The 14,856-nt window shown below is 42.5% G+C and overlaps 1 protein-coding gene across 1 annotated transcript in view; it reads left to right on the top strand.

Annotated features, from left to right (window-relative positions):
* The window catches only part of Deup1 (deuterosome assembly protein 1), a 68,812-nt gene extending 55,340 nt beyond the window's left edge, over positions 1 to 13,472 (top strand). Inside the window, exons 13-14 of the mRNA XM_052752903.1 lie at positions 9,757 to 9,871; positions 12,620 to 13,472. Coding sequence (XP_052608863.1) covers positions 9,757 to 9,871; positions 12,620 to 12,796 — 292 coding nt within the window. The 3' untranslated portion in view covers positions 12,797 to 13,472. The remainder of the gene's footprint in view (positions 1 to 9,756; positions 9,872 to 12,619) is intronic.
* Positions 13,473 to 14,856: the final 1,384 nt, after the last annotated feature.

Raw genomic sequence — 14,856 nt, 5'->3', positions numbered from 1 at the left:
CTCCCAAGCTCTAGAGCAGTGCTCTCCCTTCACAACCTCAGTCCCATAGGTAACCATTTTTATCAACCTACTTTTTGTCTTGTGGATTTGTTTCCTTTACTCTGTACTGTCCATGCTGCTTCCTCTCCATCTGGCTGGCGACTCTGACCTTCTTTCCAGCATTCTCTCTGCCCCTAAAATCCTGCCTAGCTATTGGCCATTTAACTTATTAAACAAATCTGAGTGACATTTCTTCATAGTGTACAAAAGGATTAGTCCACATTTCCCCATTTTTGTCTAAATAAAAAGTAAAGGTTTTAACTCTAACATAGTAAAACTCTATATAATAAGAACAACTATCAGGTATGAGTTTCATTTACAATGTTCAGTCCATTTGTATTTGGCATATTTGGGAAAAATACTTTATTACTTATTCTATCTTGATGAGTCCAAAGCTCTGTACCTAATTTACCTTCTATCATAAGTAAGGAAAACTGTAACTGTAACTACCTAGTCTTCAACTGCATCAAAGACCCCCAGATGGTTATAATATTACCTGAGTAAACAGGAAGTGCAGTGTAAGCCACTTCCAAACCTATAGAAATGACAAACATCTGGCTGCCTGGACAGTCACCCAAGGTTCCTTTGTAATGTTGGAGCATCCATCTTCAGCCTACAGGCCTAGAATATCTGACAGACTTTTTATGAAGCAGGAATTTTGAAGGACTGTCCCACCTTGTTTTGGCAAAGTTCAGCAGTCACTTTCCTATGTGTCCTGCAGAATGTCTGGCAGACTTTTTTATGAAGCAGAAATTTTGAAAGACACCCCCACCTCATCTTGGCAAAGTTCTACAGTCTTTTTCCTTTGTGTTCTGTTTGTACACTTTGTACAGCATATTGTCAGCAGTCAAGACAAGAGCAGTTTATTGCCCAAATGGCTAGTTTTGCCACATTGAAAGCAAACTTCACATGAAGTTTCTTTGATGCCCATCATCTGGAGTAAATTGGTGCTGTCAGGAGCATACATGTTTCATTGTCATGAAAAGCCCTATGTTAACAAAACATTTTAAATGCCATATTCTGCAGGTCTTTGAAGTGTTTGAAGACTATCTATTTAAAATGTATCTCTGATCTTGAAAACATACCTAACATGACTACAAGTTTGATTGTTATAGGTGACTATTAACCTTCATTTCTTTATTATCCTAAATAGTTTGTAATAATAACTTTCAAGGACTAGAAATTTACATTGCATTGTTCAATGAGCTGCATAGGTACAATACCTTAAACAAGAGTAGAAATATCTATTCTAACAAAAATAACCTTAAATTTGTATCTATATACAAAAATCCATACCAATGTAAAATAATTGAGGCTAGTGATTGTTCAAAATTAGACTCACCAATCTACCCTTTTAGCTCATCATTTTTATACTATATCTCCCTTTTTTCCTTCAGAAAGGGATCCTTGAATCTAACTCCTTTGTTTAGCTTTTTTCTTGACCATAAAAAATAACAACTTGTAACCATCCCCCCCTAAATGATGACAAATATCTGTAATCCATTGAATAACCAAAAGCCATCAAGCCCACCTCTTGGGATATGGGCATTGTGTTCTCTAGACTGCTTTCTGTTGTCTGGGGGTGCTGAAATCTTTAGGAGACCCTGAGAAAAGTGGGATAATGGTCAAGTCCTGGGAGAGTTAGCTGTATTATTTGTTGTCCAGTCTCTGTGCAATGGGAAAGTGCACGACTTATTTTAAGTACTACCTAGAGTAGTCTGTAAAGCTGGACTATCTCAGTCAGCAGCCTTGAAGCTGTTTTGGATGCTGAACTCTGAGGAAACTGCAACAGAGGCATTCTAAGAGGCTGGGTCATCTGTGCCACCCATTTTCATTGGTGTCTGGCCCCCTTGCTCTGAAAACATCTAAACTTTCAAAGGTAATGTACATATCAGCATTAACACAAGTGTGGAATGTGCAATGTCCACAAGTCAGCTAGAGATAATTTTTTGTTTTATGTTTGAGCAGGTCAAAGACATCTGTCAACTTTCTAAGTCCGTTTGGACTAATAACCAAACTGTAATATAAATCTCTATCCATGCCATATGAAAGGATGGCATATAATAAGTCATGAGGACTCTGTAGCCAACAAGATTTATCATGTCTCATCTCATCTCAGAGCTGTTCCCATGTCAAGGGATCAGCTTACATGTCACCTGTCCTGTAGTCTTTTTGGCTTCTTCCCCCATGTCTGTAGCCAAGATACTCAGGAGATCTCCCCTGGTCAAATCTAATCTCTATTAACCTAGAAGGAATCCACAGCCTTTCATTTCTTCTGGAAACAAAAGCATAATCTCTCTCTCAACACAACACATTGACAGATTTCCATTTTGAAGTTAAGATATTGTTAAAATATACAGGTTGGTTTAATTTAGCAGTTTCCATAATCCAATGTCTCTCAGCAGCTATTGTTTTTTGTACATTAGCATTTAATATTTCAAAGTTAATGACACCATATAGGATCAAGACTCCCTGTGTATTTCCCATCCTTACATGGCTTAATCTTTTTATTGCTTTACTCTCTCAAAACTTTATTATTTTTAAACTATTTTTTCTATGACTGTTTATACCTATTTTTTTCTTAACCCTAGACACATTGTTAAACACACTGTAACCTATTTAGAGGTTTTTTGTCCATCTGAACCTGCTTTACTGCATATGGTAACCTTTTCTCTGTGCATGAGCAAAACCTTAAACCTGCCATGCAGCTTAGATCATGGTGCACTGGTAGCTTGAGCATTCAGGCAGCTGCTGGGAGACCTGTCTCTGTACTGTGGCCAGCATGTGAGACACAAGACTAGGAAGCCACATTTGGCTCACTTTTTGTGTGTTTAGAATATTTTTTTAAGTTTTCTCAGGTCTTATGTGGATATATGTGGCTGAATGTTGGGTGCCATTTGTTACTTTTAAATTTATTATTAATATTAATTATTATTATTAATTATAAAAGCTTGGCCAATAGCTTAGACTTGTTACTAACATATTCTTACAACTTAAATTAGCCCATTTTTTATCATTCTACTTTTTGTCTCATGGATTTATTACCTTTACTCTGTACTGTCTATACTACTTCTCTGTCTGTCTGGCAAATCCACCCTTCTTCTTCCCAGCATTCTCTCTGCCCCAAAAATCCTGCATAGCTATTGGCCATTTAGTTTCTTATTAAACCAATCCTAATGACATTTCTTCACAGTGTACAAAAAGATTATTCCACAACAGGTAGTACTATGGTGGTCCTACAGTGGGGGCACTATAGTGAGGGTACCAGGATATGAGTACTGTGGTGGTGATGTCATAGTTGGGAGTGCCATGGTGTGAGTGTCATAGTGGAGGTGTCCTAGTGGGGATGCCATGATGAGGGTGCCATGGTGGGGGTGCTGTGGTGTGGGTGTCATAGTGGGGGTGCTGTGGTGTGGGTGTCATAGTGGGGGTGCTGTGGTGTGGGTGTCACGGTGGGGTACTGTGGTGACAGTGCCATGGTGGGAGTGCCGTGGTGGAGGTGCCATGGTGGTGGTGGTGCCATGGAAGGAGTGCCATGGTATGACATAATGATGGGGGCTTCAGTGTAAGCATTGTGAGAAAATGAAGAGGCCTCTAGCCACAGCCAAAAGCCTGTCCTCTGATGGCTGAACACATGTTGATCACCCGGTAGACCTGAAAACCTGTTCTAAGAGGTCATTTTCTAATCTAGAATCAGAACTACACAAAACATGTCAGTACTTTCGGTCTCCACAGAGCCCTCCAGATGCTGGGAAGGGTTGGCCCACTGATGGCTGATGTCAGCGAGTCACTGAGGCCCTGGGCTCCCAGCTCCTCACCTCAGTCACTAGAGCAACTCTGGTCAGGTGAGGTGTTGTGCCATTACTCTGCAGTTTGTGATTTTAAAAATATTTTTCTTGGCCCTTAATCTTACTTTGTCAGGCAGTGCAGCATGTATTAAAAGTGCCCAACAAAAACAAGACAGTGGGAGGCAGAGGCAGGAGGGAGTGAAAGGCTCCGCGGGAGATTATCTTAATAAGCAGTCTGGACAACTGCTCCTACTGCAGAGCCGTGCCCTGCCAGCTCCATTTGCTGAAAGTTTCATTAAATTTGTTTTAATGCCTCGTCTGATTTCAGTGTTCTTCAGTGACCTGGTTTTGAAAAGAAACAGCATTTCAAATAGTCTGAATAAATTATTGCCATGTGAAACCCACTATGGGGAAGAGTTGTTGAGATGCAGGGACGCTGTGAGCTCTGCAGTGGAGAACCAGAAAGCAGGTAGCTCCCGCTGAAGCCCCCAGTGGAAGAGGAAGCCTTTCCTCACAGCCCAGCTCCGGGAGTCAAGAAGCAAAATCCATATGCACATATGTGTGCATTTACATGGATGTGTGTGTATATGTGCACACATGTGTATATAAATATGTGTGGTGTATGTGTGCATATGAGTATGTGTAGTATATGTATATATGTGTATATATGTATATAAATGTGCGTGGTTATGTGTATGTGTGGTGTATATGTATCTGTATGTATATGCATGTGTGTATGTGTGTATATGTATGCATATGTGTGTATGTATTCTCTCTATATAGTTTATATGTGTATATATGTATGTATGTGGGTCTGTGCATGTAGGGTGTGTTTCTGGTATAACTTAGCCAGAAAATGCCCAAGTCATCTTTACATATCAATGGGTTAAACTATTTGGAGAAGGGAAAATAAAATTGCTTCATAAAACCTCAAGGTTGCAGTCTAAGGAAATGCTCCCTTGTAAGTGAGGAAGATTCGAGCAGTCTGTGAGTTAGACAATCTGTTGTTCATTCCTAACATTTGTCTTTCACCCCTGTCTGAAGTGATATCCTAATGTTAGCTCACTTGAAATCTGAAGCATTTTCAGGTGATCCAAAGCATCGAGTTTCTAGAATAATAATCTATTCATCACTTAAAATTTTTATGAGATTTAATGGAATTTAGTGAAGATGTTCTGTGTAGTGTTCCTTAAAAAACAGTGTTTTGAAGTTATGGGAGAACTTACAAGCTGATTTGAAGTACTGGGATCTAGAACTGTTAATATATAACTAATTTTAATGACAAACCAATTTTGTAATCAATGGAGCTTGTCTTTATATGAGAATACACACTTAAAAGTGAAGTCACAGGAGCTGGAGAGATGGTTCGGTGGTTAAGAGCACTTACTGCTCTTCCGAGGACCTGAGTTCGGTTCCCAGCATCCACATCGGGTGTCTCACAACCTCCTGCAACTCCAGTTTCAGGGGATTTGACTCCCTCTGCCCTCCACCAGCACCTGCATACAAGTAAGCCCACACAGGCACATACACATGAAAATAAATAATCTTTTAAAACATGATATTCATGGTTTAAATTCTTATATCATGAACCAAGAAGACATCAGTAATTGGAAACATTAATCATTAAGATGGCTTCATGTCTAGCTAATAAAGTTAGTGTCCAATAGGAAAAGACCACACAGTTAGCAGGTCTGTCATTGCTGCTTGCAAGGTCCCTTGTCAGGGGATGAATCTAGAAGCCAAAAATAAGTTATGAAATTCTGTACTGTGGTATTAAGTAAGAAGTGGAACACAGCCTAATAAAGGGTCCAGGCCTGGACAGTGCAGGCCACAGAATGGGGAGCTTCTGTGGAGTGTGAGAAGGTGAGGCTGGGGAGGTGAGCAATAGGTGGTGGGTTCTTGTCCCCAGCTAGGACATTATCCCATAGTCCAGAAGGAGGACCTGGAGAAGTGGGATGGGCCACACGTCAAAGGCCTGCACACTTCAGACAGGACCTCACACTACATCCACGTAGAAGAGCCTGCCATACTTAGCGGCCCTGGAGCAGGGCCAATGGGAAAGCTAATTGCACAGTGGGACTTGTGAGTGGATGTCAAAAGCCTTCTGCAATAATTTTTAAGCCCTCTTTAAATTGATACGTGCAGCATTTTGTGTAAGGTAGTTTTATGAAGTATTTGAATAGCTATGTCCTAGAAGGGCTTTCAGCTATAAAGATGATTTAAGGCAAAGCACTTTACTTCATAATATAGTTTTTTCCTTCAATCTCAATATTTTATTGATCTTATAATATAAAAAATATTCCTATATAAATCTTAGTAATTAATGCCATAAAGCCATCTCTATGCATTCACAGCAAAATGGATAATTGGGATAATTACTTAGATAATTTAGAAAAAATAATACTTTGTATAAAATCTCTACACACACACACACACACACACACACACACACACACACACACACACACTTCTCAGATCACCTCTATAATTGTCTTGTTTTTTCCACCTGGAAGTGTAGACACTAGGCTCAGGCCAGAGATGATACATGGGTGCATTATACGATTGTTACTGCTCAGTTTGAACTGTGAGATGTTTCATCTATTGTTCACATCATAAACCATGTTATTTCCATTTAATTTGCTCTTCTGTTTCCATGGTAATTATGGTGTGGGATAATGGGGGAAAAGATTTATCTCAAGATAACTAAAACCGGGAAACATTTGTTTGCTTCTCTACACCAATCTGCAGGCACCTAGCACGATGCTTTGTGCCATTTATATGCACAGACTTGAAGAAGTTTGCATAAGAAGCAAGTCTACATGGACTGGACTTGGAATGAGAACAGAAAAATACAGTGTGGGTTTTTAAATTGTATCAAAACATTGCTTTGAAAATGGTCAACACCTGTGGGAAATCTGGGTTATTAATAAGGATAAATAGCTTTCATTTAAAGAGATTTTTATGTTTTCATGGTCTTTGATGATTTGATTAAACTTAAGCCCCATTTTCATAAAAGACATTTATTTAGTCAAACAGGCCAGGTGGGATAGTCTTTGGTCCAATTTTAAGGTATGTTGTTTTGTTCCATTATTTGCTTATCTGTTCAGTGGTTTTTGTTTTTTTGTTTTTTTGTTTTTACTTACATTTTCCACCCAATATTTCAGCACAGACAATAAATTCCATAGTGTGCTTTGCATTCTTGTTGTTGGGTTCAACTTCAGGAAAACTTGGACTTGAGTTCAAAGTTACCAGTTCCTAGCAATTTATTCTCATTTTTAAAGTAAACTATTGTTTTTAGGGTTGTGGGAGTCTGCTCCCACCTTTTGAAGGGTTCTTAGGTGGAGGAGAGAGAAATGAGGAAATATCAGATAGAAAGATAGACCTAGACAAAGAAAAGAAAGACAGAGACTCAGGATAGCTTTGGGAGGGCCTGGGTCAATACCCAACAGCCTCGCCCTTTATTGAAAAGGTCTTTTTATAATATGCCAAGGGGAGAAGCAAAAGACTTCCCCCTTGCAAGATCAAAGCATGCTGTACAGCCAAGTGTAGATCCTTCCAAACACTTGGTAAACACGCCTGTGGCCAAATCATCTCCTTACACAACCCTACTGGGTAAAGCAAGCTGAGATTTTCTGACCCTGAGTAAGTTGTCACTAGGAAGCCTCTGTGGGATCCCACACCAGGGTTGACCATTTGGTACTAGATAACCAACTGGTGTACTCTTCCCTGGGGAAGACTATTTCTCCCTCTCAGCTTTCCTTAGTTGCCTGTAGTTCTTTGTGCAGAGATGAGGCACCATAGGATTTCCTCCATCCACTTTGGTGTGTCCATTGGTGTTGGCCTTGTTCTGTTCACATTTGGGCAATCATGATGGTGAGACTTTCTGGGTGTAATTTATGACATTCCTAGGAGGGACAGTCTCACAGCAAACTCGGTCCTCTGGCTCGGACAATCTTTCTGCTCCATCTTCTGCAATGTTCTCTGAGCCTTAGGTGCAGGAGCTGTATTGTAGATGTATCTACTGGGACTGGGCTCCACAACTCTATATTGATTAGTTATAATTTTCTATAATGGCTTCTCTCTGCTGCAAAGAGAAGCTTCCTTCCTGAGGGATGAGGACTATGCTTATGTGGGTACAGGGACAAATGTTTCCAATGTAGTTGAGACTACACTGGTTTAGTAAAATTATGGGTTCTTCTCCAAGATCCATGACTTCACTAGCCTTGGGTAGTTGGTTGGGTTTCTAGTACCAGGCATGATTATCCATTTGTTGAGTGTATCTTAAGTCCAGTTAGAGAGCTGTTCGTTATCACCAAGGCACTGCTGTACCTTTAGGGTTATAGTGCCATTCTGCTTGTTGATGTGGTTCACAGGTGTCATGGCTGTGCAGGACTGTCCATTGCTTCCCTTCTTTGGAATCTAAAGTAACATTAGATAGACTGAGCTGTTTGTAGTTAGGAATATATAAGCACATTTATACATATATATGCATGTAACAATGGAAAAAGAGACCATGAATTTGAAAGAGTAAGGAGGGTTTGGGGGAGAAAAGGGAAGGGTTATGATGTAGTTATATTGTAATCTCAAAAGTAAAAGAAAAAAATTTCATACAATTAAAATAAATGATTGAAGTTGGACTGGTGACTCAGAGGACATAATCCCACATTAGGTGGGGCTGGGGCATCAGGGGAAGGAGAGGCACAGAGGCAAGAGGACTTCTAGTTCATGGAGAGCCTGGGGAGACCCTGTCTAGGATTTAAAAATAAATAAATAAATAAAAAGAACTAAAATGTAGCTCAGTGGTAGGGCACTCACCTAGAAGTCTTTGCAAGAATCTGGGCTCAGTTCCCCAGGACCAGAAAGGAAAAAAGGAAAAGAAAATGAATGGGTAAATAACTTAACTTTACATTTTAGTTTCTTCATCTGTGGTGGTGTTCACCTTGTTGGGCTTTTCTGAAGATCAAATGGGCATCAAGATGACCCTGACCCTCACTGGGTGTCGAGAATGCAGCAGGCATCGTGTTCTCCGTGTTCTGCATGCATTGACGCTGCACTTGTCCTAAGAACCCTTTCTCATAAGTGAGAGGGAAAGTCAGAGACCAAGTGACCAAGACACCTGGGAGGGCGCCATTGGGAAGCAGACTGTGTTAGTGAATCCGAAGGAACTGGTTAGTACAGAGATGTGGTACCACATCCCCAAAGCATGACTTGTTACAAAAGCCTGTGAAATGCAGCAGAGAACTCAAATGTCTCCCCCGTGGCAGCAGTGTTCAGTGTTCAGATTTCTGTCAGATTTGCTCCAGTTATTTATTTGGCCTAGAATACAAAAGCACAACACAGAATTAGGAAGGCTGAGACTACAGGACAGTAGACTGTCCTAGCAATCTTTGTGTTTTCTGCTTCATAATTCTGCATTCCAAGCTTTTAAAGGGAAGTTGAGATTATTTAAAAAAAATTTTTTTTCAAAGAAATACGCCAACAAACTCATTCATTCAACTGGTTCTCCTTAGCTGAACATTAGGGAAATCAAAACCTGCTACAATACACATGGCCTTTGGTGGGTTGTTGGAATGAGAGTGGCCTCATAAATTGGAATACTTGGTCCCCAGTTGGTAGAACTGTTTGGGAAGGGTTCAGAGGTACAGTCCTGCTGGAGGAGGTGTGTCACGGGGAGGAGAGAGCTTTGCGATTCAGAAGACTTATGCCATTACCAGTTAGCTCTTCGTTTTGTGGTCGTAGGTCAAGATGTGAGCTTTCAGCTCTTCTGGCATGCTGCCGTCATGGACTCCAACCCTTTGAAACCATAAGCCAGATGAAACACTTTCTTTTATAAGTTGCCTTGGTCATGGTGTTTTATCACAGCAATAGGAAAAAAACAAACCAACTAGGATACTTAGGAAAACCATTGACATCCATTTCTTCTCTTTAGAATTAGCCAAGACTGTGAGCTGAGCAGATGCCCAACACCACCGATACCACCTTTGCCATTTCAGACCAAAGAAATGATAAGTCCCTTGGCTAGTGACGATGAAGTCTTCCCTCTGGTGAGTTTCTGGACGCTGAGTTTTCCTTTAAGGGTAGATTATTCAATATTGAGACCAATACAGGGAAGGGCAGAAGAGCTTAAAATGTCACTTCTTTCTCTTTTGTTTGTTTTGTGGTTTTGAGGTAAGGTTTCTCTGTGTAACCCAGGCTAGCCAGGCGCTCACTATGTAGACCAGGCTGGTCTCAGAAATCCACTTGCCTCTGCTTCCAGAGTGCTGAGATTAAAGGTGTGTGGCAAAGACCTCTGAAATAAGACTGCAGGGTGCTCTCTACAGGCCATTTGACCACACCTATCTCTAAAAGGAAAAGATAACTCCCCACCAAGAATCCTGGCTATACTTTTTAGTTTTTTGTTTGTTTTGTTTTCATTCTTTAGAGACAGGATCTCACTTGGGCTCAGGCTAACCTAGAATTCACCAGGCAGCCCAGGCTGGCTTTGAACTTACAGCCATCCTCCTGCCTCAGGTACTGGAATTGCAGGCATGAACCACCAGACCCAGATAGATTTTAATATAGAGTAGCATGTACAAACTGAACATGGCCATGTGCTGAGTCATCCCAGAGAACATCGATGTAAGTGCTAATGCCCTGAGGCAGAAAGGGTCAGCACAGGAATGCAGATCACTTCCAGGGAGGAGAAAACTCTGCCCTCTCCAAAGTGCAAGGGACCCAGTGAGGTCCTGCTCCAACCAAGAGGCTGCCTAGTGTCAGTGAGGGGTGGCACACCTCCTGGATTCAGCTGGCCCAAGAGTCAAGAGAAGCAAGCTAAGTAGCTCTCAATGGGAGGGCCCCTCTGCCACTGGGTCCATATGTAATATCCTCTGGGGTTGCCAAGGACAGAAAATGGGACAGGTAACGTTGTCCATCTGCTAGCTGCTCTGTGTCATCCTGGGCTCACAGGAAGGAGTCGTCTAAGGTTTATGCAGGCTCTGCTATAGGAGACACAGCCTCACTCTGGTCTTAAACATCTGCAACATGACTTTCCCTCTGAGGCTTATGAAATGCACAAGACATTCTCCCTGCTGGAGATTTTTTCTAGAACAGGATTTACCATTTATCTGACCCCAGGGGCAGGATTTCTAACCTATCCTGAACCCACTATGGAACTCTCCTTTGTTCTAGGCTTGCCAGCCTTCTGTGCTGCCCGGTAATGGCACCAGGTTGCTCTATCCAAAAGCACAGAACTTCAGTACACATTAACTTATGCTCTACATGGATATCTTTGCTTGCCCCACACAACCTAAAAGCATGCCAAGCCCCTGAGTCTTGTGTGGGACTTTGTTTCCACCCCTGGAGTGTGTGCAAATTTTCAAGCCTTGGGTTCCTCAGGTTCTCTAACTTGATACTTGTGTTAGTACACAGGCATGGTCTTTTGGGTGTCCGGATGGGCAAAGTCCATTGGAATTCACTACAACACATCATTAGCACAGGCTGGGGCAAACCTGGTGTTAACAGTGTCCATCCTATGAAACAACAACTGCTTCTGATCATCTGGATATTTAGAAAGAGTGTGCTTGACCCACCAGCAGCAGACACTGCATGTTCAAGGCTGTTTCCTTAGACTCTGGTGGAGAGGCTGCACCTGGTGCAGAAGGTACACTTGGGATTTAACCCTTGGACATGGCTACAGGCCTCTGCTGTCACCTGCTGTGATCTGGAGTTTCTATAGATTGATGAACTAAACTTAGAACCTGGTTCACTTCCATAAAGCTTCATTCTTCATAACAAATAAAAAGTAAAGAAGAATAATGGTGGCCAGGCGCATTGCTGCACACCAGGAATCCTAGCACTGTGGAAATAGAGATCCAAGTCACCCTCAACTACAGAGTGAGTTACCGGCAAGCCTGGGCTACCCGAAACACTATCTCAAATAATAATAAAGAGGAAGAAGGGTAGATAAAAGAACTAGAAAATTAAAGTGTAATTTTTTAATAATTTTATGATGTTTAAATAAAACTAATGCCCTTTATTCCATATTTTTTTCTTGTGTAAATATACACTAAGCACATCACAAGCTGTGAAATACCCCCACACCTCCCAGCCAGGCATACTGGGCATCACTCAGATTTCTTCCACTAAGCCCGACTAGTGGGGAGGACTAGTGGGGAGGACTGGAGCACTAGTTCCATCACACATACACAGAGACAGAGACAGAGAGAGAGAGAGAGAGAGAGAGACAGAGAGACAGAGAGACAGAGACAGAGAGACAGAGAGACAGAGACAGAGACAGAGAGAGCGCCACCTCCAGCAGGATGTCCTGGGTCAGGCTCCTCCCCGCCTAATTCCCCTAGGCATTCAGCCCCTCCTCAAACCTAGCCTGATTTCTGTTTCAAATGAATCATCTTTACCCAATCTACTACATCTTCACTCCAGATCTGGGACTTACCTGTGTTTTGATTACCTGCCTTGTGAGTCAGCAAAATGTGTTCTGCCTGGGTTCCCTGGTACTTAGGTCTACCCTGGATTTGCAGCTGGTCATTGCAGTTTTCATTTCTAGAGCTCTTTAATGGCGTGGAGCCGAGATGTCTCAAATCCTCGAGGGTTTCATTAGCAGGGACTACATTGCAAGGGGAGGAGGATTCTGCTCAAAACTGGGTACTTTGTCAATGCTGCAGGGTTGACTGACAGGGAGGTGCATGCCTGTGACTTAAGGCTCTGCATTGGCCACGCCTCACATGACAGGGAGGTGCATGCCTGTGACTTAAGGCTCTGCATTGGCCACGCCTCACTTGTCTCCCTCTCTTCAGTCTCCACCAGATGTATCCTTCCCAGCTTCCCTGGCTACACAGCACTTCCTGATGGAAGAAGAGAGACGGGCCAAGGAGCTTGAGAAGCTGCTCAACACACACATCGATGAGCTGCAGAGACACACGGAGTTCACGCTTAACAAATACACCAAGTTCAAGCAGAACAGACACATATGAGCTCTGCACCTTTTCTGCTTGCTCCCTCTCCAAAAGGAAGAAAGGGGGAAAGCTCCAGCGCAACACTTGCAAAGCAGGCTCCTGAAGCAGAAATCTGGTTCCGTCTCCACAAGCCAATCACTCTTCTGTAAGGCAGCTAGAAAACAGCATTTATTCCATAAAGCTGCTTGTTTCTGCATCTCACACACTAATGGTTCTGTTAGGATAGAATAAGCATGACTAGCCCCAGAGGGTTTCTTTCCTGTCTAAGGAACAGTTTGGGAATAAAAATGAATTATTTCTGATTTGAATCATGTATGCTAAAGTCCCATTTCCTGTGTAACAGGCAGCAAGAAAGGGAAGCGCTCAACTCAAATGTAAGGAAACTGAGTGCAGCCACTCTGTGCTGGGCACAAAAGCTCAAGGACTTCTAAAAGTGAAAGGTGTTTAGATAGACACATTGGACTATGTAAACACCCTAAGATTTGCTTTAGAAGCACAAGGACATGCCTTTGCTGTTTCTACATTCACTTTTGTAGTGTCTCTGCCATAACATCAAGCAGGATCCTGAATGTGCGCTGTGCACAGCCAGAGAGCCATGCTACCAGTGAGACACAGCAAACACAGAGCACCACGTTTCCTCTGTCTCCTTTGGAATCATCCCTGTTTGTAATACAATAAAGGAATGCAAAATTCAGTTGCTTTACAAGTGTCCAGTTTCTACAGAAGTAATAGCAAGAAAATGAACAAGGAAATTCACATAACAAACATACAAAATGATAATCTGATGTCTTGTTCTTTAAACGTGGAATACACACACACACCCCTGCCTGTACATCTGTATCAGAGCACACAGAGATTATGAGGAACTTCAAGGTAGGACGACAGCTCTTGTAGTCTCCTTTCTTTTTAAAGAAATAGTGTCGACACACTGAAAGAGAAGCCCTATGTCCGTGGATAACAAGTGTTGTTTTCATGTAAACTATACAAAATGGTATCTACTTTGGGAAGCATCGCTGTCTGTGCCTCTACAGCTCCTGACATTTCAAAAGCTTTCCATGGTAGTTAAGCTACTATGAAAGTCCCACAGGCTGTGTGACTTCAACAGGATTTCTCACAGTTTGGGAGGCTACAAAGTCCCAGATCCAGGACCCGGCTGATTAGAGTCTGATGACAGCCCAGTTCCTGGTTTGGAGACAGACACTTTATTGCTGTATTCTCACATAAGGTGAGAAAAACAATTTCTCTCAGGCCTCATAAGGATGATAATCCATTACCTTTATGAGGCTCCACCCTCATATGGGCGATGCCTTCCTAAAGCTCCCCCACCCCACCCCACCCCCGCCCCGCCTGCTCCTGATGCATCTCACTAAAGGTTGGGAATTCAACATATAAACTTGAGGGGAGATACATTTATGGTATAAAATCCCTTCTAAGGGGCTGGGACGCCAGCTCAGTAGGTACCGTGCTTGCTTTATACACACAGGATCTGAATTTGGTCCCTAAAACCCATGTGAAGAAGCCAAGTGTGGTGGCTACACTTGTAACCCAGTGCTGGAGAGGCAGAGACAGGCAGATCCCCCATTCACTGGTCAGCAGCTTAGTCTAACCAGGGAGCTCCATGCCAATGAGAAACTCTGTTTCAAAAAATAAGGTAGAAGATACCAGAGGAATGACACCTGAGATTGACCTTTAGCCACCACACATGGTGCCCGCACACACACAAACACACCACAGCACCATTTAAACTTAAGAATTTGATGTTAGCAAAATGAGTATCCAAGGTGCCTCAGTGAGAAAGAGAAGTTGTTGCTTAATCATGAGGACCTGAGTTCAGATCCAAGTACTGATGTAAAAAGACAGGGCATGGCCATACACACCTGCAAGCCCCATGTGGTGTGGACAGAGACAGGGGGATCACCAGGGTTTGCTGGCTGCTAACCCAGCTCCAGGTTCACTGAGAGACCCTGTCTCAAGGGGATTAGGGAGAGAGTGACAGAGCAGGACACCTGGCCTCTGGCCTCTGCACACACCCTCTGGCCTCTGGCCTCTGCACACACCCTTTGGCCTCTGCATACACA

This window comes from Peromyscus californicus, unplaced genomic scaffold (genome assembly GCF_007827085.1).
Source record: "Peromyscus californicus insignis strain IS unplaced genomic scaffold, ASM782708v3 Scaffold_11__1_contigs__length_118956290, whole genome shotgun sequence".
Classification (NCBI taxonomy): Eukaryota; Metazoa; Chordata; class Mammalia; order Rodentia; family Cricetidae; genus Peromyscus; species Peromyscus californicus.
The sequence above is the reverse complement of the archived record's forward strand: the minus strand, read 5'-3'. Positions and strand labels throughout refer to the sequence as shown.